The sequence below is a fragment of the Dermacentor andersoni genome, chromosome 1 (genome assembly GCF_023375885.2).
Source record: "Dermacentor andersoni chromosome 1, qqDerAnde1_hic_scaffold, whole genome shotgun sequence".
Lineage (NCBI taxonomy): Eukaryota > Metazoa > Arthropoda > Arachnida > Ixodida > Ixodidae > Dermacentor > Dermacentor andersoni.
The window spans coordinates 126,695,251-126,720,211 of NC_092814.1; the positions used below are offsets into that span (position 1 = coordinate 126,695,251).

Consider the following 24,961-nt stretch of genomic DNA (forward strand, 5'->3'; position numbering starts at 1 on the left):
ATATTCATGTTCAATTCATTTTTGAGTAAATACGATATATTCCTGCAAAGGAATCTCGTAACCACTTTTCATTGCAGAAATTAATGTCAATTTGGCTTAGCATGACATAGTGATTTCATCTGTTCAATTCACTTCAGAAGACTTCAAACACAAGGCACTGTATCACCGACCACATCGAAACATTGACAGCCCAAGTGTTATAAAATTATTTAGAAATAAAAAGAAAAGCACATATACAAGTACTGCAGTGTATCAGCACTGAAAGCAGGTTGCACACAATTCCACCCAAAAAAAAGTGTGAACACAAACCTTTGTTTGGATGGACAAAAGTAAACAAGTGTTGATGTTCCGAAAGCTCAGTAACATTATGCAGACGCACCACATAAGGCACTTCGTAGGGAGTCTGTAAATAAAATCCATTGAAAAGAAAGCAGCATTTCTTTAATAAAGTTCTGCAACTCCTCAAAGGAAACCACATGTCTACCATGCAGGTACAAATTATCACCCCAAAAGGAAATTAATACCATGAAATACCGATGCATGCAAAAAGTTCATCTTAGTACTACACTTGTACACTAAAAAGAGTTCAAGGCTCCTTAACCCTTTCAGCTCCACTGACATACCAATACATTCTACACTCTTTCCAGTCAAATGTGTGCTTAACATGTAGTTGGCCAACTCCGAGGTAGTTCCACTATCTGTTCTATAATTCTAGAAGCATATTTTCTCATCTCTGTGGATTTGCCTAATCTGGGTTTTGGGTTTTTAGTACACTGCGGAATGCACCCCTTCGTGCACATGGTTGCATCGCACAGAGCGCGAATCCGCAGGTGGGAAGGTGGATCCTGGACTTTGTTGACCGCTACCGTGGCAATTCTTAAAATATTTGTGCCGTAGCGCAAAGTCACCACTTTTACATGTTTCTGCAATCTGTCGTGTGTTTATAGAAGATTTCTTTTCTTTTCACCCAGACACTGCGGTGCTATTGCAGAAGCGTGCGCATCAGGACGAAACTAGGTAGGAGATAGAAAACGAAGATAGGAATGTAAGGACCATTTTAAGAGTACATTTGCCACTACCCGCGTCATTTTTTTCCCCTTCTGAATAACCACAAATAAACCATCATGTTGGTTTTATAATATTCGTGACAAAAACCTGACACTGAGGTGTGTGTCACCTCCAAAAAAACTCGGCACTCAAAGGGTTAAACAACAGGAATCATAAGACGTGGTTTTGTTCACCAGAGGATGCTTGTCCTTCTCCCTTAGTGCTGCCACTTCTGTGTAGAGCTTGTAAGACTGCAGTGGTGACAGGTATGAGGAGTACTGGCAAGGAATGCTGATGCCATCATCTGATAAAGAAACAAAAAAGCTGAAGTGAAAAAAATCAATTCAAGCAATCGGCAAAATTATTCCCAGCAAGTTTCTATGAGACGTACATGTCTTGATCCATTGCTAGCTCATAACTGCAGAAAGCAGGAGGTGAATCGGAATGTGCTAAAATTACTATACTGCGACAACCACACTGCAAATTGTTTCAGTCATATGCAACACTGCATACTGAAAAAGTCGCAGTTTCGCCCAAAAGGTAAAGCATCGATTGCGATAGAAAATTAATAGACAGCTATACGAAGTAAGGATAATAGTTTTATCGGCCATATAAATTTTTTAAACATTCGCTTACTAACTAAATTAACAAGCACGGTGTCACGCATGCACAAGCAAACATGAACGCATCTCACTCGATAACCGCAGAAACTCGCTGTGAAAACGCTGGAGTGAGGAAGCGCGCTTTGGAAGAGGGTGCATGCCAAGTTTGCTGCTTACATAGACGGCTGAAAAATTACCAGATTTAAAATTCTGGTGTCACTATGTTCACCATATTGTACTTTAATCACTTTCCAAGAGGTATCTCACAGTGCACGACTTGGTGTTAAGAGTAAAAATCTTGTCACTGAATGCATCTGTACGTTATGAACTGGCATGCCGAGCAGTCTGGACGTCCTCAACCCTTAGCGCAGCATGCTTCATCGTGGCTCACCGCTGCCCTAGCTTTGCAAGTATTCTCGTTATTTTCTTTTCTCTTTTTTCCTCTATGATGGAGTCATAGCTGTTCGGCAAGCCAATGTATTATTGCTCAGAGAGAAAAAAAAAAAAATGAAAAGCATGGGGGTGTGCACGTTGCCTGAATGGTGAAACCATTGCCATTTTTTTTCTCAAGAGCATCGCTCCAGCCGCAGCTCATACTGAATGACATAGTACAGAACCTATAGTAGGATACAGCTTAAAAAAACAGCAGTTGGCAACCAAGGCGCACGGACCGTGCGAGGTTGTTACTCCACCAGCCAATCACAGAAGCAGACAAAATCATTGTCATGCGACAATTTCAACACGGCGTCATACTTGATACCTCCGGAGTGCCTGCTGTTCTGAAGAATCTTTTCATCGGCGGAAGCGATGGGGCGTGCAACATACATGGACAAAGTGTATGGAGTCTGAGCATTTCACTCTTCAAAAGTCTGCGGTACAGTTCATTTCACTGCTGACACCGTTTTACTCATGAAACTTCAGTGCCAACTGCAGTGAAACTTGGCAATAAATAGTTGCAGCGAAGCAAGCATTTTGTTTCAGTTCAATAAAGAATTAGGCTTTAATAGACGAGTGAAATGTACAAAATTACGTGCTTATAATTTTATTTTTGTGGTTACCGCCTTATTTAGCTAACAGGGAAAGTTTAAGTATGAACTATTTGCAGCCTCGCGAAGCAACAGTGGCTGGCGGTTATGAGGGCGGGGGCGGGGCTTCACTGCAGACTGCAGAAGACAAGTGGAGAGAGGGAGGAAAAAAACAAATCACCTTTCAAGAAACGCTGCGCACCATCCAAACACTCTGGAGAGAGCTCGTTGTCACCAAAGGAACCCAGCAGCTCAGAGACAAGAATGTCTGCTTTCTCAGGAGCCTCAAAATCACGCATGTCGCATGACACTACAGTCACTAGGTCCTTCCATAACTCGGCCTTCTGTGTAAGTAACCTGCACGCACACAAAGCAGGAGTCTTTTTCACTTCGTTAGTTTTTCACTAATTGAATTATGTTGAAAACTTCAGCTGAAACATAATTACAAGTTTTAAGAGTTTTTAATGAAGCCCGTGAATACACGTTAAGTGCCTAGAGAGGCCAGTCATGCGACAATTCTGCGTGTATTCGCAGGCTTCTTTCACGCTCGGAAAAACACTTTTATGTAGCATGTAATGAGCAACAGAAAGCTGTATCAGGAGTTTTTCATGTTGCTCTACAATTTTCTCATTGACACTTTTCATCTAATTAAAATATATGAGAAGTTGATTAATTAATTATGGCTAATTATATAAGCAGGTAGAACGAAAAAAAATAATCTGAGTATCTCCAAGCGATGGCAAACAGCATTACCTTGGTTCTGCCCAGCCACGTGGCATTCTCATAATTTTAAACTCTGGCTAAAGTTAGTTGGGACGCCTTGTATATACTGCAACTGACGGTGGTCTGTAGCAGACCACCGTCAGCTGCACTTCACTCCTCGAAGAGACAGGACGCCTGTCAAGTGAGCTCCTTAACAACACTTTGCAATGTGATGAATACGATTTAAATCATGGATATGGGACCTCAAACAGGTGCGATGCAATGCTTATGCATTTCTCTCACATTTACCGCTAAACTGCCACTGAATTCTTTAAAGTGTAACATTAGCACTAGCTTTGCGAGCGCTATAGCTGCTTATAACTGATGCTTCACTGTACGAGTTTCAGGAAGCACACATACAGTAGAATAGCCTATTAAACAAACAAACAAACAAAAAAAAAAAACATCAATTTAGTCATTCAGTACACACTTTTATGCTGGTGGACATGGCTCACAGGAACAGCTACCTGTATCAAGTGACCAGTCATTTTTCAAGGAAGCCTATTTTTCTTTTTTTTTTTTGTGTGTGTGCATGATAAATTTTACACTGCATGTATTTTTATACTGCATGCACTTGTTCACTAAGCCAGTTTACTAGAAGATAGTACTCGAGCACTGCAGTGGTGCCAAACAAGTAGTGCAAATGGCAAAACATGTCAAACATACTCCAGCAGCAATGGTATATCTCTCACCTGCATTCTTTGCAGCTTTAGGAATATGGCCAGAAATAAGCAGTGATACCTTACTGTAAGATTTTCTTTGACTTTAAGCAAATAAATACAGTCCCCGATGACTTTTAGAACACAGCTCTTAGGCACCTGTTCCTGCGGCGAGTGTTGGCAGCGTAAGCGGCGTAGCTGAGCGAACGAGCAGTGAAACATGAAAGAGCGAATGCGGAGCGCGAGATTGAAGACGCGAGCCGCGAATGGCAGAGACCAATAAGAGCGGCCCCCTTCAGTGACGTGCGTGCTGGAAACTGGTGTCATGTGGACCTGCCCGACCGCTTGATGCATACTCATATCTGGTCTCAGCCGGTCCACTTTTTTCGTACTATCCTCTGCTCACGTCAGCTCTCGCGCTTGTTTCAACTGTCATGGTTTGCAATTGTTTTGTAATCTGATTGTATGCGTGATGCAATTGTGTGGTAGTTTCTGGAAGCCACGTAACACCAGCGATTACAGTGGAACCTTAGAAGAGTCATGTATAAAAGCCATTGCGCTTGACCCGCAGATCAGATTTTCAATGATTGCCAACTCTGCTACATGTCACTCTCAAATTATTTGTCTCAATATATTGCAAAAAGAACACGTATAAAGCTGCGCTCAAATTTCGCATTAGGAAGTATCGTAATCGTTGACAATATTTTTTTTTTTTAAACACGAAAGGGGCCACAAAATTTTCCAAATTATCAGGCAATCGGAAAAAGCAACTTTGAATGAGAAAAAATTCATTTTGTTGAATTGGAGAGTCAATGACGAAAGATACGGTCGCATGCTATGTTGACAATATCTTCACATCGACGATACGAAGCAAATCCAGCTACGCTTTCGTATCCATTCCGTAACCGAGCCTGAGTGTTGCCCGCAGTGGGATGACGCTATCATGAAAAATGCCGGCAGCAGGGAGGGAATGTTTTGTCTGCATCTCGCTTCCCCGAGATTATGCAACCTCCAGTACTAAACGCGCCGGAAGATAGTACACATGATGCGACGCCAACTCGGCATGTCCACTTTTTGTGAACACACAGCAGATTACCTCTAAAACAGGGCGCGCAGGTTGCATATATGCTCAGCCATGCTAATAGCTATGTGCAGCCCACGGTGTAAAAATAGTTTAGGTGAGAGGACGCCGCTGCTCTCCGCATCACAGCAAAGCTCTGCTTCTCAAGTGCCACAACAGATGGCGCTACCAATTTAGGCCCGGTGAGGCCCAGTCATGGTGTGGGCCAAGTAAACAAGCCAGCTTGGCCTCACAGCTTGGCCTCACTGTTGCGAGGCCAAGGCTTGCCCATGCGAGGCTTGCCCCGGTGGCCCGTCGTAGGCAGTCAAGCGTAGCTACTGTTTATTTAGCCACCGTCAAGCGTAGCTACTGTTATAGCTGCGAGTTTATTTTGCACCACTCACGAGCAGCCCATCATGGCGATAACGTCGTGCGTTGGCGAAAAGTGCGAAAGAAAATGAAGAGAATTCACAGGAAATACTTGCAATATCTTTGCCCAGAAAATGGCTAATAAGCTGTTATGGCTAATGGCTGATAAGCATGCTTATTCTGCTGTGTCTAACGTGCGTGTCTTTGGCAACTACAAATTCGATGCTGTCTGTCATGTATATTTTTGTATTCCAACTAAGATGCATACAACTTATAGTCTTGTTTATGAGAAGAATGCATACATTTGTGTGGATGGCAATCAGGCGTTGATATCATAAATGGCATTTATTTGCAAAACAAAAAAATTACATTGGTAAGAGTGACAGTGTACATCACACCACACACACAAAAGAAAGGTTAGTCATATATAGTACACATAAGCACTATATTACACATTGCACTCATCCTGGATAAGGGAAACCACACAAGTTTTGACAATTTATGCAAGTCTTGGTTTTTTTCTTTTACATGCTTGTTCTTTAACTGTTGGCACTACTCATGCATGTGCAGGCACACATATTAGATTAAGAGCTTAGCAAGCATTTCTTCTTTATGAGCAGCACATGGAAATGTGAAGTTGAAGTTTTCTAGCACAGTATCAGTCGTGTGAGCATGTACATCCCTGTCGCCTTCCCTTTCGCCAGCATTTTTTGCAAAGTGCTCCTTAGCCTTTTTAAAAAGAAGAAACAGGTGCACATTCGGATGCGTGACCCTTCCTCTCGTTTTACAGTTTACGAAGTCGGTTTCAGGTACCTTTGAAATACCCTTCTGTCCAATCAGAGCCTCCTTACAAACTGTACAGGATGTTTGAGTGCCAAACTTTTATGACACAAATCCAGTGATGTAATACACAATGCAGTCAACAACTGCGGCATTCGAATAATCATGTTCAAACATGTCATCGCACTCCCAGGTTTTCTCACTGATGAAGCCATCCAGCTCCTGCTTGAGGTCATGCATTTTATCGGTGTGCTGAACAGCTGCAGATTTAAACAGCTCTCTAAAGTCACTGAGGGTGAGAAAATCAGATTGCTCTTGGAGCGACACAGTTGCCAAGCTATGGTGGCCTCAAAGAATGAAGAGAAAGCATGCAGTAAAGCTGCAGGAACGTTGAAAATGTGGGATGCTCATTTTGGTCACCTACGTGTCTTGTAATACCAAAAAAGCACTCCAAGGGGTCCTGATTCATTTTGGCTCACAGCACGTACTTGAAATCACACTCCTTCAGAAGGAATGCCGACAGTTCCTGAACAGACTTAAGGGTAACACGCAAGCCTTCAGCTGTAGATTGTGTTAAAAAAAGAAGATCTTTGTGAATGTCACCCCTCAAAACTTCCTGCTCCCAACTGTCTAGCCACTTAGATGCAGACTCGAGAACATGGAAATCTTTACATCCAAGTGTGTGAAGCCTTCTGCAGGAAAGCGACGATTCAGAGCGTCTTGTCATAGATCTTCTTGCCATAGAGATGATTCGTAATGCACTTGAATAAATTAGGTGTGTCTGCCACGACATACACTTTTCTTGAGGCATCTAGTGGATATTTAAAACCATTAACAACATGTCCTAGAGCGCCACTTACTCCGAGCTGCTTCCACACGGCCCTATTGGTAGATGCACCACCGCAGACTACACCACCAACAAAAATTCCTGCCTGCTCTAAGTGCACAATGCACTGCAGCAACAGCTATGCAAGGACTGCCCCCTTTGTTGCTCCTTTCGAAGCAAACACTGCTATGGGTTGTAAATAACTGTCAGCAAAAGGTACAAAGGTGAACACTAGACCATGGTTTGCCAGCTCATTACTTTGCCCACCTTGGTCTCCATAGCTAACAAGACCAGCATATATCATGGTCTTCGAGTTTACAGCCATCTCTTTCCTGACCTGTATCTCATCTAAAATCCACATCCCTCTGCACTGAAAGGGTGTGTGTCTTCCTTGCTAGTTTAATCCTGAGAGCTTTAAAAATATTCTCATCAAAACCACATTTAAGCCCAACCATGTTTATCTACTTTCTTATGGTGGTTGTGCATGGCAGGGGAAATGTGTTATTACTTCGCAAGAATGCATAAGTTGTGGGGCACTTGATGTTCAGCAAGAGGCATGGGAGTAGGCAGTCATCTGTATAGCACCTATCATCCTTTGTTGTGCACTTAGCTATGGATATACATTCCTGCACAAGGAGCTGCATCGGTGGAATGTTAAGTGCTTGCAGTTTTTTTTTGGCATCCTCCTCTTGCAATTTCATTATTTCACATTTGCTGTCTTCAAGTTGTTTAGTTATCAGTCAGTTGTGCTTCAGTAGCCGTGCCCGTGACTTTTGCAAGGCAGCCCTTGCACGATGCAAGGCGTCAACCTTCTGTTTTTTGGCAGGTGACACAGACAGCCTGATGCACCTCAGCGCAGTTATCACTGTTTCACTCAAGCAGCTTGCCAGTCGGCATGAATTCTGATAGTATCAGATAGGCTACTGCATGTACGACATATCTCCCACAGGTAAGAGCAGTGGGCATCTTTTATGCCTCCGTTTACTCTGGCAGTCAACAAAAGCACATTCAGGGGCCACAGAAGGAAAGTCCTTCATATTAGGTCCCCCGCTGAAGTGTATAATTTGTCAATGGTTTTTACAACATCCTCAACTTGGGATGTCGACAAAGCAAAATTATTTATGCCTAAAGCACTGCATTCAATCGGCTTGCCGAATATGTACACCTGCACAACTATGTCACTTTTCACATGCACAGACTTTCATTTAAAAAGCACACATGCACCATCACTTGTGTGTAGCAGAGAGGCGTCATGAAACACGAGGTCACGGAACCCTTCCGCATCCATGCGATGCACTGCCCAGGATGGTGTCAGAAGGCACAGAGTTGTTGCTGTGTAGAAAACTTCTTCGAATGGTGAAGTGCAGGGGTCACTTGCCCCGAAGACATCGCTTCTCTCGTTGACTTCGCCGTCTGCATTCTGAGCTGTTGCTGTTTCTGGCAGGATTTGAAGTCCGGTACACTGCTGGTCCCGCATGTACACGTGAAGGAAGCTGCAAGGCAAGCCTGCCGCCTTGACTGCTTGTGAGGACTCTTCATTTTCTTTGATAAGTAACTCGGCACTCTTTCAAAAATAGTTAGCAGAGCATCCTTGGCAAGTCCCCCTCTCCTGTTGCCCGACATCAGAACACGGCCATCAATAGCTGCGGACCACGTTTTCAGTATAAAGTGAGGAGCGAAATTCTTTTCACAAACATGGTCTGTGCATTGCAGTACCCAATCTTTGCGAGGGAACGCCCGTCTGCATGCGTCAAGCCTTTGTTGGTCGTGTGGCAGCGTAAGAAGCGATAACTTCTCTTTACAGGACTTATAACCCGTGTTGCAGTACAGTACAAAGCACTTTCCCATCGCGCAGCACACCAGTACATTGAACAATGAAACAGATCGAAGTGCGAACACATGTGTGCGCGATCACAAAAGCAGCAGGCGCAGCGGGGAGGACCAGTGTGGATGGAGGGTCTTTAGACGGAGCAGGCCCTAGTTTTGTGCGCCACCTCTTGAGGGGTCTCCAAACTGAACTTAATTGGCCTCTCCTCACGAAGCATCGCCTCGGCGCCGCTCTCTCACCTAACTTATTCTTACACCGTGGCGTAGCCACAGCCGTGCTACAAAAGAAGACAGACATGAACGCCAACCTGCCTTTCACTTCCCCCTCCGCCCCCCTACCTTCACGCCCACTTGATCGCATTACTGTAAGCTTGCTCCCCACCCCTCCTTTCACCTTGATCATAGGAAAGACTGCACTCTTTAAGCCACCATCCTTCTCAGCTCACCCTCGCACTCTCTCACTCACACCCAAAGCATAAAGCGCATGGGACATGAAAGGATTTTATAGGGAACATGACGCTGCTCCACTTCAGCAATCGTCCACTTGGGTGCACAGCGTGCAATTTGAGAGGTGTATTCCCAAGCAGGCGCTTGTAATTTAACTAAAGGTGTACAACTGTTCTAAAGGTTTGAATATTATCGAATATTATATATTTATTATTCGTATTCAATTCGAAAAATAGAAATTTAGAAATGTTCAAATATTCAGTTGTAAACTAACATTCGAATCAAATTGAATATACTGCTGGCTGTCCGGGAGCAAACACGGTTCTTAGCATTTGTTTCTTATCTAATCTAAGAATATTGGAGCGATTTTGTGCTGAACTTTGCAATGATTTCCTGCTGCTAGCGAAATTGTGCCTGTAAAGAACTCTTAGCCGCTAAACATTACACTTCAGGGAAAGCCAGTCTCTCAGTAGCAAGAAGCATGGGTTTGCGGACGAGGGTGCGATTTCTCTCTCTTTTTGTCCGTTTTCGCAGTGCCACCCCCAATTCTGAGCTAATTGCTTAACAGCAAGTGTGATGAGTGACGACTGACGCAGGTTCAAATGCCTCCGATTTTATGGGCATTAGATGCGGCATTATAATAAGGCACAGGCTGGCGAGGACAGCTAGTGGGAATTACTAAATTTTTCAAATTAACATAAGCCAAATACACAATGCTTTAGTATAACGGCTTACTGGTCTAGTTTTTTACCACTGTCAATGTAATTGCAACATTCCAAAATGACAAATTAACCCAACTTGCTAATAAATACATGTGCAATATGTGCAATGCATGTGCGCAAGTATTCGATATTCGAAGCCGAGTATTGGTATTCGATTCGTATTTGAAAATTTCGATATTTGCACACCCCTCAATTTAACCATTTGACGATCTAGGTATGCAGAAATTTAGTTATTGTCAGAGTATACCTTCACGGCAGCAGTAAAATTTCAGTACACTGAGATTGTGTATAAACACACTTCGTTATATTGAGGTTCAAAAATATTACATGGTGTTCTATGGACAAGTTATAAACAGTTAAATACTTTTTATATTCAGAAGTTTATTATAACGGAAGTTCATTATATTGAGGTTTAACTGTATATTACAATATTAAGATGACTTGCCCTTAAATATAGGTGACTATTGGTAGTTGCATAATATCAACAGCAAATGCAAAATTTTTTTTTTTTTTCAAATGTCCTACAACTAAATTATAGTGTTTTCATTGGCACCACAATCTGCAAGTAAAATCATCTAACACAAGTTCGGTGCTGGGAGACCAGCTCTGGGCCGTCGGTGGCATCTCGCCGCCGAAAAATGTGGTAACAGGCCACAAACCACCGTGGAACGCTTGTCACTAATACTAGTATGTTCCTACGGGTGGTTATCAGTGAGTGATAAGTCGTGAGATCACATGTACACATGGTCGACCAGCTGGCGACTACTCCGAGCACACATTCCAATTTCGTTTGTGCGCTCGCATCTAGGTAAAAGCTGTGAACTATGGGAACCTGCGTGCGTGAAAACTGAACTTGTGTATCCGATACAATCAGCGTGCCTTCCGGTGGATAATCAGCTCGATCTTCACACATGCTTCCCTGCTTTCCACATGTGCTGCCTTGCTGTTCCCTCTGTTCACATACCGCTAACAGTTTTGATCGGTCCGGTTGATCTGGCCAAACTTTGTACTGATAGATATTGCATGCCAAGAAATGCTGCGCACGTCAAGGCACCAACCATGGCCAGGTCATTCACCGTAGGTACCGATTATTCGAAAAAAAATTGAATATTCAATAAATAGAACAGTAGATATTCAATTGTCAAATCGAATTATTCAAACGTTCACTATTCGATTCGAAATTGAATAGTCGAGTATGCGTATAATTCTACTAAAAAGACATGGACAGACATAGAAATAACAGCGTTGTGTTTTAAATAAGAAGAAAGGGGGTTAACCGAGGGGCCCGATTTTTATTAGTCATGTCATAAGAAGCCATAAGAGTGTCGTGTGTTGTCATTTCTGTCTGTCCCTAGCACAGTGTGTTGTCATTTCTGTTTTCCCCTGTCTCTTTAGCGCATTGAAGAGCCCTTAGAAAGCTAGTTATTCTCTGATAACATTATAATAGCTTTATAATAACTTTTAATAGCTTTATGTCTTTGTGTGGCATACGTACTTTATCGTGATCATTTTAGCTCAGTACCAAGATAGAGCCGTGAACAGCTGTGCTATTGCTATTGCCAACATCTTGTGACATTGTTCAACGAAACCACATGGACAAGCGTAGAGTGCTGGTCAAGTTAAGAATTATGGGATTTTACTCGCCAAAACAACGATCTGATTATGAGGCACACCGTAGTGGGGGGCTCCGGATTAATTTTTACCACCTGGTGTTTTTGCAGTTGACCTAAATCTAAGCAAATGGGTGTTTTTGAATTTCGCCTCCACTGAAATGTGGCTGCCGTGGCCGGGATTTGATCCCGCAACCTCATGCTTGGCAGTGCAACACCAAAGCCGCTAAGCAATCACAGTAGGTCCGGGTAAGTTAAAATCTACTCATGTATGGTGTAAAAGACACACACAAGGAAAAGTGACATGAGCGCTCGTCCTTTCTTTGTCTGTGCGCTTTTTTTCTTTGCACAATATCAAACTGCATTGTCCTATTGCATTCTGTGGCTTTATGCTCTGATCGTCAGCCATAAATGTTTTCACAGGAATGCAAGCTCAATAAAAAGTCCCATTTTCGCCCAAAAGGCGAAGCACTGATAGCAAAAGCAAAGTCCTTGATAACTACACAAAATAAGATTTGGAGTTTTAATGGCCACATATATATATATATATATATATATATATATATATATATATATATATATACTGAGCTTAACATTTGCTTACTAATTAAACTAACAAGCATGATGTCACGTGCACACAGGAAAACATTAACAGATCTCAATCGATGAATGTAAACACTCACTGTCACAATACTGGCTTGATGAAGAGCGCCGGCAGTGGGCAGTGATCGCTTTGTGCAGCCTCTAGCTTCAATGTGTCCCCAAAAACTTGAGATTATGTAACCTCCAACAATATGTGCATGGGAAGACTGTGCACATGAAGCCACCATCCTTCTTGGCTCACCCATGCAAGCTTTCCGTAGCACCCACAGCATACGGCACACAGGACAGAAACTTATCGCACTAGGACTTTATACAGAACATGACGGCGACGACAACTACACTGAAAATTCGCCTGGAATGTCCATATATAACTGTGCAATAATATTATACTTTTCCCTGCCAAGAAAAGTTTCACAATTAATGTTCCAGCACATTCCAGTTTGATTTACACACAGCAACACCATAGGTAACCACTAGCAATGCTGCCTGTGTCCTTGTCCTTGAATTCTGCTACTACATCACATATACTGGCTACACATACTGGTGAAAACTACATTATGTAACAAGTGCAAAGCACAAAGTACAAAAGTTTGTGACACTCACGTGATCACTGCATTTGGGTTCTTTTCAATTGCATAGAGACGAACTTTCTGGCTTGCCGACTCAGCTGCATTCAGCGCTGCTCTCACAAGAGGACCTCTTCCAGCACCCAGAACCATGAGGATGCTGTAGGCAGCATTCCAGAAGTAAAAAAACTTTCTTCACACAGCACGAATTAAATCTTGATATAACAAAGTAAAACAAAAATAACACTTTACTCAGTTACATCAAAATACCCTATATAATATTGTGTAATGGTTGCACCACTAAATTTAAGCCTAAATACCCTGGGAAAAAATTTACAAAAATTATCTGTGCAAACTTTCTTTCCCAAGCACATAGAGCTGCAGCCGTATAGCATGCAGTGTGCTATGTCTGCATGGTATCGACGCAAAGCACAAAAGCATGCCGATCACCTCTTCGGTTACACAGTTGATAGACTGTTACCGAGAAGCTTGTTAACCTAAGCACAGGCATCGTCACAAAATTCGTTCCTCCACACCCCACAGCTTGTCCTGTCATGTTATCCAGCAGCACTACTTTTCGTACAGTGGCTGCCGCTGCAAGTCACCCTGAGCATGCACATTGAGACACCTTAGTGTGCACCAAGGCTTTCCACATTTCGTGCATACGTTTGTGCAGCAAGCTTTCGTCACCGCTGTGCTGCCTGAAAAATACACGGGTTTGTCAACTGCAACATTCTACTCACACTTCGCAGGAAAACCTCAGTATATTTTTGATCATGTAACTTTACATGCAGCCCAACGTCAGCACATTGTGTAGAAGTGTATCAGTTTCATGCTAACTGTTTGTGCAGTTGCTTGTCAGAGAGAAGCTCACTGATTAAGGTTTGACTCTATCACAAAATTTGTACCCTGTAGCCCCATGGTGAGTCCTGGCGTGCCTTATACTGTGCACATGCATTCACATAACACGTGCATGTCGATTTCAGTACACAGCACCTGGTGCTGTATGCTGCCCTGATTGCATGCATCATACATAGAGTCCACTCTTTGTGTGTACTGTACACAGTACTGTAGGCATTGAGCTTTCGTCACTCCTACGGCAACTCAAACAAATGAGAGCACTATCAACGAAGGCATTTCGTTCACATTTTATGTGAAAATCCCAGCAGCTTTTACACTGTGGAACCTTACATGCAACACAATGTCAAAGGACTTCACCTAGTACTAACAACAATCAAAATCATGGGTGAACACACTTTGTTACAGCGTGGATAAAAATAAATGGCTTTGTATGAACATAAGTTACGAAAAGTTTAACTATTCATTACATGAAGCATTTCGTTGCACTCAAGTTCATACGTTGAGGTTTACCTGCACTACAACCACCAACAGAACCAGTCCTCATATTAGGCTTTTAAAAAGCCATCTGGCTAAGCAACCACACTGATTACCCTATATAGTAATCCATATACATGATTGAAGGCACACTGCTTTCGTAGATTTTTACACCATATCCTCTTACATGGTGAATGCACCAAGCTGCCACGTGGAAAATTGACATGCAACATGGGGCTCGAAGAACTAATAAGCTCAGCTATACCAAGCAATCTGGTCCCCGAGTATCATTCACGGATTCAACAAAATAGAAAGCACAGAATGTCCCAGAAAGTAACAAAAAATTATTTTTGACAAACTCCTTCTCGGAAGAAGCACTACAGTCTATTGATAAACGAAGATATTAATTTTTCTAACCACAGCTGTATATAGTGCATCTTGCTTTCATTTCCCCAGCACAAATGATCAGTAATGCAAAAAGCAAGAAAAATGGAAGTCACAGACAATGTTACAATAAATGTATTCCTGAAATCAATGTCACAAAGATGTGGTGTCATTGCAAATTGTGGAAAATTGAAAGCCTACTTGCTACAGTAAGGTACTGTGGAGTCCTATTAAATAGAAAAACATGGGGAAAAAAAAAAAGAGAAAAAAGGGGGGGAGAGGGGGACAGCAAGCACAGTACAGAATGCCAAATAGTGCCAAATACATTATAATTTATTACAAACAGTGCTGCAAAGAATTTCTATAAGTCTTATAATTCTATGCTGTTACCGTCTAATATTACTGTTACCGTCTAATGTTACCAGCCAATATAACATGGGTGCTTTAGTAGTCATAATTAACGCAAATGCAGATATGAAAAGTAAAATTGTGATTCCTAAGTTACCAAGAAGCACAGCAGAGTTATTGATAATCAAAGACACTCACATTTCTGTGTCCTTGCCAACTTCAGCACCTTTGTCCATGAGAGCAAGGTACATAGCCTGCAAGAAAATTCAAGTCAGCTGCATTAATTTGTACAAATGCAACAACTGGCACAAAACTACCAGGTCATAGCAGTTAGCTGTCTCTGATATATACTACCAGTACGGCACTCAAACAAAGTGACAGCGCAGAATGGTTGCGGTTCACCTCCCTCTAAAAAAGTGAAACAACCATCAAAAACAAAGACCAAGTTGGTCATATTCTTTTATGTTGGAGGCTTGGTGCACCATGAATATCCACACCTTGCACCTTGCATCTAGCCTTTACAAACTTTTCGGTTGCAGTAAAAAAACCAACCATACATATCAAAAGGGGAAAACAAAAGCACCTCTATGGCTAGTTTTATACACTGACATTTTACTGCACATGGATTCATGGTTTAATGTTCATCCAATGTGAGCTCTTTTGCATGTTACATAAAAACTTAAATAGAAAAGTAATTATTAATTAAAGTAAAAGTAATTAAAGAATTAACCATTTCAAGCCGTCATTCCATTTGGAATCGCAAATGGAAGAACGACTTTGTTGCCTGAAAAAATGCACCACTTAAATTTTCCAACACAAAACTGCTTTAATGAAAAAGATTAGGCATTTATTTTATATGCTGACACCTCTGTGAGCATCAGTCAAGAGCAGACGTACATGTAATGCTACAAAAACATTACTTTCATGGGTTTATAGGCACACACAAACTCATGCTCTTTACAAATTTCAGATAAGAAAACACTGCATTAAAATTGTTTCTTTTGCTGATATTTATATTTAATGCGCCCCAAATGAAGTATGTTATGAGAAAACACTTGTTTTTTTTCTTGTAAAAATGTTCGAAATTTACACAATCCCAACTGGAATTATTGGGACCTGCAGCATAGTTTCTGCTAGGCATGTATGAAATGTGTGGCCCTAAGCTTTCACTTTCTGCAGATGCATTTCTCCATTCTTGTGCATTGTGCTCTCTTTCCTAGAGAATAATTTGCACCTTTGAGTTAGTAATGGTCAGTAACAGCGTTCTTCTTTTTTTTTTTTTTAATGATGTGATAACTGACAGCTTTGACTTTATTGCCAGGCGACGTGAACACCAGAAAATTAGATAAATTACAGCAATAAGGGGGAATGTTGTTTATCGCACCCAAATAGCAAGTTATTTTTTTTTTTACTCTAGATTGCTGATGACGAAGATAAAATGGAAGGTAATGACAGTGTAGTGGTGTCACTAGGTGGGGGCTGGAAATGGAGAGAAAGAAGTGCGATGGCACAGACCATGCGCACAAACAAGATTGCAAAAGGTTCCAAAAAATAATCGTTCAACACAATTTACGGTTCTCGTCTCTTTTTCATCCTGTTGTAGCTACAACAGCAACGTAGCAGCTCTAACAAAATCACCAACGGAATGAGAAACAGTTCCACAGCACAAGTGTGTGAAAAAAAAGAAAAGATAGAGAAAGAGAGAGAAGGAGGAGGTGTCTTATTGAAGTTGTGCTGATGAAGGTGCCGTTATCTGATTTTCCTACAAAATCCCAGTCGACAGCAATATAAAGTTCTAGCTTCATAGAAGTTCTCTAAGGTGCTTTGATATAAAACTATATTTTATAAAGTTGCTTCAAGACAAACCTATGCTCTGCTCTGTGTAGATACCCAACAAAGATAACTAACAATTTTGTGAAGACAACTGCAATAAAAAGAGAAAAAAAGAGAGCAATTTTTATGAATCGAAGATTTCTCTGGTGTTATGAGAGCTTGGCTTTGCAAATTGTATTGGAACAAACAGGCACCTTTTAGTACTGTTGCCAACATAATGACGAAAAAGAAGGTTCAGTTCAGGGAGTCAACAGTAATATGATTGCTAATGCACATCCCAGGTACAACAGTGTTTCAAGGAATGGCCATTTCTTAACAGCCATTCAGATACCACAAAGTCCCAGTGATTTTGATTGGAACTATACAATAAAATTACACCCATAAAATTGTGTAGTGTCTGTTTGTATTTTTCATCTATGTATTTGACCGAGAATCACTTCATACTAGAACAAATTCTTTCCAGCCATGCACTCGTAATTCAGGCCTGAAAAGGCTAAACAAATTCAGGGTGCATAGAAGGTTTCAAATACACATAGTAAGCATGTTCTCACCCTCTGGTACTCTGTGTACTTCACTGGGTCTTTTTCGAAAATTTCATATGTCACAGACTCCAGGTTATCCATGAGGGGCTGGAATTAAAATCAAGCAAGACCATGTAAACATTGGTGCAAGCTATAATTTTAGCAGTAAACCACAGCATACTTCATTTGAACACAATGTGGCAATATCCCAGCACATAACATTTTAAGACGACAATTATAAATAATTACTGACAGCAATTTCCTGAATGCAACGCACTTATTCAAGTAAGTTATCACAGTAAGGGTTACATTTTTACAAGGCATTCCCACTTATGCAGAGGCAAATGTGTCTGTCAAGCACCAACAAGAGTACAGGCCATCTTGTTCCATGCTTTGCAAATGAAACATGTCAAGTACAGATAGGAAAATCAAAGTGTGTGTGTGTGTGTGTGCGTGTGTGTGAACTTTATTTGACAGGAAGTGATTTTAAGAAGGGGTGGTCGGAGCCCCCCTGTCCAGGGCCCCACTGGCCTCTGCCACCTGCCTGACCTGGCTAATTAAGGACTTTTGTCCTGCCAAGTCGGAACAGGCGAGATGTGCCTCCCACTACTCCATTGTGTCATTGCTATATGGCCTATGAGGGCGCTTAGTGCACTCCCAGGTTACCCGTATTAAGGTGGGTATGCCACCGCACCAAGGGCAGTTGGCCATATAGCGAGTGGGATACATGGCATTTAGCAATCTTAGATAGGATAATTTTCTGCGATGACAAAAGAAAATTTGTGTATTGCTTTAAAGGACACCCCACTCTTCCACCACCTTTAAACAAAAGCCAACACACATGCTTATAGCCTCAGCATCACATTGCCTGGGTTCCTATCATCTAGATTTCAAGAATTGAGAGTATTGAGGATGAGAGGGGAAAAGCCCCCAAAACCATGCTGAACCTGTCTGAAGCAGGCAAAGTACACATTTTAGAACATGACCTGCAGCAGCACATGTCGCAATATCACCATTACAGCCCCCAATCTCTTAAGCTAACCTTGGTACCAGTATCAACATTCCAACTAGCAAGCACTCCAGTCTATACTCGTTTTAGCACAAGGCAAAAGTTTTGCTTTCTGATGCCAATACTACTGCAAAAGCAAAGGAATAGCTCACTTGAAGTGGTGTTTGCAGGTAGTCCTCAAAGCCTTTGGCAAATTCACACAAAGGGTCATCTGGAGGTTGTGTCTATAAAGAAGGAAATAAAACGAGATAAAGCATGTGATGGACTACAGCGGCATGCAAATATGATGAGCACGCAAGTTCGATGGAGCACCTATTGGTCAGGTAAAAGCATCAACAGTAGAACAGGTTACTTGTCAAACTCAAAAAACAAAACGACATTTTGAGATTGTTGCAGGGTACAGATATGCATACACTAAACAGAGACAAGGCAAAGGCCACTGTGATGAGTGAACGAAAAAGATGAAAGCTACAATGAAGTATGGCAGCACAATTGGGCCACATGCTCACGGGACATGGACCAGTGGCGCTCGCAAGATGTGGTGTGGTGTGCTGTGATTAGACGTGCGAGAAGTGCATACCCAAAAGGTGTGATGACGGGATGGACAACGAGAGAATGGGCGGCAGTGGCCATGAGCCAATGAGACCAGATGCAGCCGACATCCCTAGCGACCCCAATGCTATGGAGCGAGTGAACAAAGCAACCATCCAGGCACCACTGAATAGGAGCGTGGTTCAAGGCTGCCTGCATTCCTGGCATTCTGGGGTTACCAGGAGCTACGAGTGGAAATCGAGGGTGGCTATTCAATTGCAAAATGCAAGGCCCAAGCGTGTATGGGCATCTGGGACAATGATTAGGCAACCCTGACCTATTACCTGGTACATGCCATCGCCCCTGTCTCCACCGCCATCACTATTTGATGCCTTCCCTGCCACCGCCAGTCATAGCCAGTGCCAACAGCACCAGCCACACCACACTTGCCCATCCGAGTTCACTTGAACAGACACGCGAGATGCATGAACACTTTTTCTTCACTTGTAGGCCGTACTAATTCGTATGTTAACAGTTCACAATGGAAATCGCTGTTACTGTTTTAGAGAATGCGCCAAGTCATTCCTAGCAGCTGCGAGCTGTTGTACTTTAAAGCCTTAAGTGGCTCATGAGTCAATAAATGCCTTGTCCATCATTATCAAAAAATTGACAGTCTTGCGCTACGGCACAAAAATTCAATGGCACCAAAATTGATGGTGCCACCCCCGACCTAAATACTAAATACTGAGAAAGAGTAACTTGAAACAGCACATTCTAGATGCGTGTGCACGTTTTGGTCAGCAGCTTGGCTGACCCACAGCTGTCAAGCCTACATGCCAATATCATGGGACCACGCCAATCACATGATTGCATATTAACTCTTCCTGTACTGCGCCCATTGGGCATCGTTAGCCCGCTAACGATGGTTTGAAACGCTGCTTTCGAGACCTTCCGCACCATAGAACATGAAGGAGAACTATATTCTTGTTTTCTAAGCAGTTTGCTTTTTCCCCCGCTAGGCGGTAATTTTTGAACGCACTCCAAAGTTTTGCGATCATCAAAGTAGAAAGAAAAAATGGCCATCTCTGGAAGCAGTGCACATGCTTCAAAAGATAGCAGATACTGTGATTCCGCTGCGTCTGTGGCTGATTTTATCGACGGATTGATCAGGAGCAAGTCTGAGGATGCTGCCTTTTCGTCGGACTTTGACCCTGAGAGCGACAACGACACAAGCCAGTCTGGAACATCGGCAGCCACAGTCCAGCACGCCAAACTGTAGTGCTTGCACTTAAATTTTTGTAGTGGAATACCTGTTCAATGAAAAATTTTCATTTTCAACTCCCTAGGGGCCACGAAAACGTCAGAAAAATCGGCAAGTTGGAAAAAATAAATGCATGTCATTTACTGCCCTTAAGGGCTCAAACCGCCACAGGCACATTCGAAAACGCTCTGAAGGCCTGTCGGTACACGTATTAGGCATATCGGTGCTCGTACTGTGACAAGAAATACCGGGCGAACGCATGCATAATTAAGGAATGCATACTGTGTCCCGTGGCAATAGCTCATTCCCACGCTTGTTATGCTTCACTGCAATAATTTTGCGTACGCTTCACCAAGTAACACTTTGTACAGAGGCGAAGCTGACTTTCAGGAACAGGAATTATGCAACGCACCGTGCTTTCCAAGCTTCTAGACCACAAAGGCGGAGTCCTTGCCATTGCTGACAGCAGCGAATTCTTTCAATAAAAAACACGGCACCCAACGGCAAGAAGCTTTATAGCGAACGTCGAAGCAGCTAGGCCTAGCGTTGCCGCAGTGATGGCTATGGCTGCCAGAGGGTCTGCGTGTGAGAGCGCCGGTTCGAGGCGGCAAGGTAATCAAAATGGCAGTGGTGGTGGCTTTGATTATTGCTGTTTTGGACCTGTGGTCACGGCAAGACGTCCAGAAAATCGGATGGTGAAGAGTTCTTGCGTCCGAAATTTCAGACGTTGACACATTGACTCTGTGGCGTATGTGGTGTTGCCACGAAGCTGTCCAAATTATTGGGAATCCAGAAAGTCGGTCGTTGACTACACTGGCAACTCATCCAGCCAACGACAGGGCATCAAAGACGATTCATTATGATTCCTGTCTGTTACTCGAGCCAGCATTAGCTCGACTTTCGACCCTTTAAATGAAATTACAGCTAATTTTCCCTGATAGAAGCACAAATTCCCTGAGTTTTCCCTGAGTTTTTGCAGACTACACAAAATCCCTGAGAATTCCTGGTTTTCCCGGTTGGTAGACACCCTGGTTATAGGAAGAAGAGTTGGCCAAGCAAGTGAAGAACCATGCACAATAAATGCACGTTTTGAACCAAGTACAATCAATGCCTCCATAACGAAGTGCTTGGGACCTCCAGAATCCTTTGTTATACAGGTCACTTCATTGTAAAAGTCGTATACTGTATACCACTCACAATAGAGCAGGCTAAGCACATTCAATAAAAAATGTCACTAATTTTTCTGTGGACATTTTGTCTAACAGAATGTGTGACTGCAGCCAACCTTATTGCACTTAGGTTCACAGCCTGCTCCGTGGCGAAACGCAGGAGCTATCGCAAAGTAAAGCTGCAGATCGTCAAATGCGACTTTCACCTTTTTTGCCATCAAAATTCTTGTTTTGCTTACAGAATCTTCATCACTGTTGCCTTCGTTGACATTCGTATCCTTTCCGCCTTAAATGGCTTTCAAGACGTCGTTGGTCATCAGTTACACTAACATCATCACGTCGTCATCAACTGTGACGTGTTTGTCAGTCATCACACCAATCGATGCGTTATAACAAGTAGCGTACCAGTTGAGCAATTCCTGGAGCAGTGCAGTAGGCCTACTTCTGTTATCGGCATGCTCATCAAGTGCACTGCCATTAGCACACCTTGGTGACATCTTCTGAGGGCAGTGGAGGAACTGCTAAGCGGCATTTATTGTAAAGCAACAAATCAGCCGCCGGGATGCCTAAATTCCTTCATTCGTGCAGGCATATTCGTTGTAGTGGTATACATAGTAAAGGTGTTCACAATGCACAAAAAATTGTAACTTGGCAGGGACATAGTCCATCCTTTCTTACGCAGGTCATTTCACTGTAAAGGCATTTGACTGTATGACCTCGACAAACTAGCTAGGGTGCTGAATATCTCTCTCACCAACGCACATGCACACAAACACTCAACTTCAGTTATTAGGCCCATCGGTTCTTACAACTTTTTCTGTCATTCAACCCCTTTCCTAAATACTGAAAAGGACTCGGGCTTTGCAACGGTACATTATTTTGAACTCTGAAATGCTGTTCGTCGCACAATTGCGCATCAATGTGTCACTGGTGCCCAGATTAAAGCTATGGGAGTCATGCCAAAGTGCTGGCCATCTTCACACAAGCAAGAAATGCTGTCAAGTTGCCCACGATCAAAAACTGTTTCAGCAACTGTGGTATCATGCAACCATTCAACAGAGTAAACATGTAAGAGATGTTTAAGTTGTGAACTGCTTTTCAAAACTAAGCCAATTCTGGACATCAATGTGAAAGAATGTTTGAACACTGATGCACAAGACGGCATCTGAGCCATCTACTGCTGATAACAAAGCTAACTTTACCCACATCATAACAAGGTGAAGCTTCAAGACGATAGCAGCTGTGATAACAAAGAGGTCCAATAGCCAAAGCTGATTGAAGTTAAACATGAATGGTATTTTTTCTCAGAGAATGGTCCTTTGTGCCTAAAGGCTTCAAGTGCATTTTAGAAAATCGTCTGCACAACATCAATGTGCAAGCATTATTTATTTCAATGTGAATTTCGAGCAAATCCTTTATCTGAAACTTGAATGCCACCTTCAATGACTTATTTTATTGCTAAGCTTTCTTTCCTACATAGCCAAGCTGCAGTGCACTTCAGCCATGTCTTATGAAGCAGCTCAATAAGTTGATTGTGATAAGTGCTTGTCAAGCTTATTTTTTTCCTCCCTATCTGAAGCAGAAGCTGACAAAGATGCACAAACGCGCCAGCAAGAATGAGAAAACTGCTGCACCAACATCAAAGGATGCAAACTTTATGCAAGGGCATAGCAATCAAATTCTTATTGCCATTAAAGAGCCACAAAAATAAACTACACAGCACAGGATCAAGCTGCTCCTGCCAGATCAAGGAAGCTCACACCTGCTCCTATGTAAATTTTGCTGTGTGCCTGCACTCTAATGAACACACCTAACAAAAGCACTACTGAAGTAGCAGGACAGCAAGTGACAGCATTTCATTTTACTTGCAGCTTTCACACGTCACATTTATGGAGACCATTTATGTAGACTGCTGCTGTGCCTGTGCAAAGAATTTACTTAAGAGATGCAGACACAAATTTTCATTAGTTGTACTACTAACTATAGCACTGCTATAGCACCACCAGTTGTACTACTAACTATCTCTAAAGTTGACAAGGACTGCATTCGGAAAATATTAGCTGAAGGAATAGCTAGGTAAAACGCCTTTTTTATTTTTCAGATCACAAATACAAGTGGACAAAGAATGTCAGAACTGTTCAAATTTCTCTTAATGTAATGTCCCTCTTACGTACAAAAATATCAGATGTCATGAGCTTGTGTGCACCACAAAGGCACATATTACAGAAGGTTCGCTGCCAACAAGCCTTCTGAACGAGCTTACTTAGGTGGCTCATCGGTAGCTTAGCCACCGATGATTGAGTTTAGCAGCTGAGCTGGCTGTCGTTGCAACTTTGTTGGCTCTCATGATTTTCATGATGTCACACACAAATCATATCATATGAATGAGGAGTTCTTCCCTACAGGAAACTGAAGACAGAAATAGTGCAGTAGCAGTTCCTAAATATTAAGTTATGCCAGTGCAATGACATCTACTGTGGTCCCGAAGTACACACACATTATTCAAAAGAAGAACCCACAACCTATAAACTATGCCCTTAAATTTTAACTCCAGCAAAACATTATATGCTTCACTAAATTATGAACATTCTTCACAAATATGCAAAATTTCTGCAAATCTACAAATATTCAAGGTGCTAGATTAGTAGGTAATATTCAAGCAACCCTGGAGATGACTTGCAAAACTGATTAACGACCTGAAGCAGCAAAGTCTAAGCAAAGGGCTGAAGATAAATATGCAGAAACAGAGTAATGCTGTATGGCATGAGAAAAGGAACAAGATGTAATCATTCACAGTCAGTCTCCAAAAACAGTATACAGGTACATTTATATATGTAAAGTAGCCACAGCACACCCAGATCATGAGAAGAAAGTCTGCAGAAAAATAGAAGTATTATTCTGAAGGGTATTTGGAAGGCACTCCCAAGTAATGGATGGCAGATGACTAATTTCCTTAAAGAGAAAAGTACATAATTGGTGCAACCTGCCAGTACTAACCATGAGGTTGAAACTTGAAAGCAAAGTAAGGACCACACACAACAGGTGACGAAATGGAAAATGATAGGGATAATATTAAGAGCTGGATGACAATACAGATTAGAAAGCAAATGTGGGCAGACAAAATTTAGTAGAGATCAAGTTAGGCGGGTTGAGCAATGAGTAGAACAGATATCCAGCGGTCTATTAGAATACCAGAATTGGTGCCAAAAGAAATACAGTCATAGACCACAGGGGATTAGATGGCATGATGAGATTAAAATAGTGTCAGCTCATGTGGGAGAGATAGGTGAGGGCCTTCATGCTGTATCATCATCATAATAATAATTTTCACTTAACTCTAATGGAGCATCAGAAAGGAGAAGAGGATAAAGTGCTTACAAAGCATGGCACAAAAAAACTAGTAAAAAATTTTTAAAATAGTTAACAATAGTTAAACAACAATAGTTTAAAAAAAGGACAAAAGAAAACAATGCAAAGTTAGCCTCAGTTAAAGATCTTATTGCAACAATCATGGAAATATATACCGAACTAAAGCTAAGCAAAATACAAAGAAATTAAATTAACTTCTGGAGTTTTACATGCCAAAGCCACAATCTGATTATGAGGCACGCTGAAGTGGGGGACTACGAATTAATTTTGACCACCTGGGGATCTTTAACGTGCAC

At 42.1% G+C, this 24,961-nt stretch overlaps 1 protein-coding gene across 3 annotated transcripts in view; it reads right to left on the reverse strand.

Annotated features, from left to right (window-relative positions):
- Positions 1-24,961, reverse strand: part of csul (protein arginine N-methyltransferase 5) — a 102,115-nt gene that overhangs the window by 11,098 nt on the left and 66,056 nt on the right. For all 3 annotated transcript variants that reach the window (XM_050193856.3, XM_050193855.3, XM_072287029.1), the window contains exons 8-14: positions 18,488-18,559; positions 17,357-17,434; positions 15,171-15,226; positions 12,943-13,065; positions 2,856-3,031; positions 1,242-1,351; positions 310-403 (exon numbers count right to left, since the gene is read on the reverse strand). In XM_050193856.3, the coding sequence (XP_050049813.1) occupies positions 310-403; positions 1,242-1,351; positions 2,856-3,031; positions 12,943-13,065; positions 15,171-15,226; positions 17,357-17,434; positions 18,488-18,559 (709 nt within the window). The remainder of the gene's footprint in view (positions 1-309; positions 404-1,241; positions 1,352-2,855; positions 3,032-12,942; positions 13,066-15,170; positions 15,227-17,356; positions 17,435-18,487; positions 18,560-24,961) is intronic.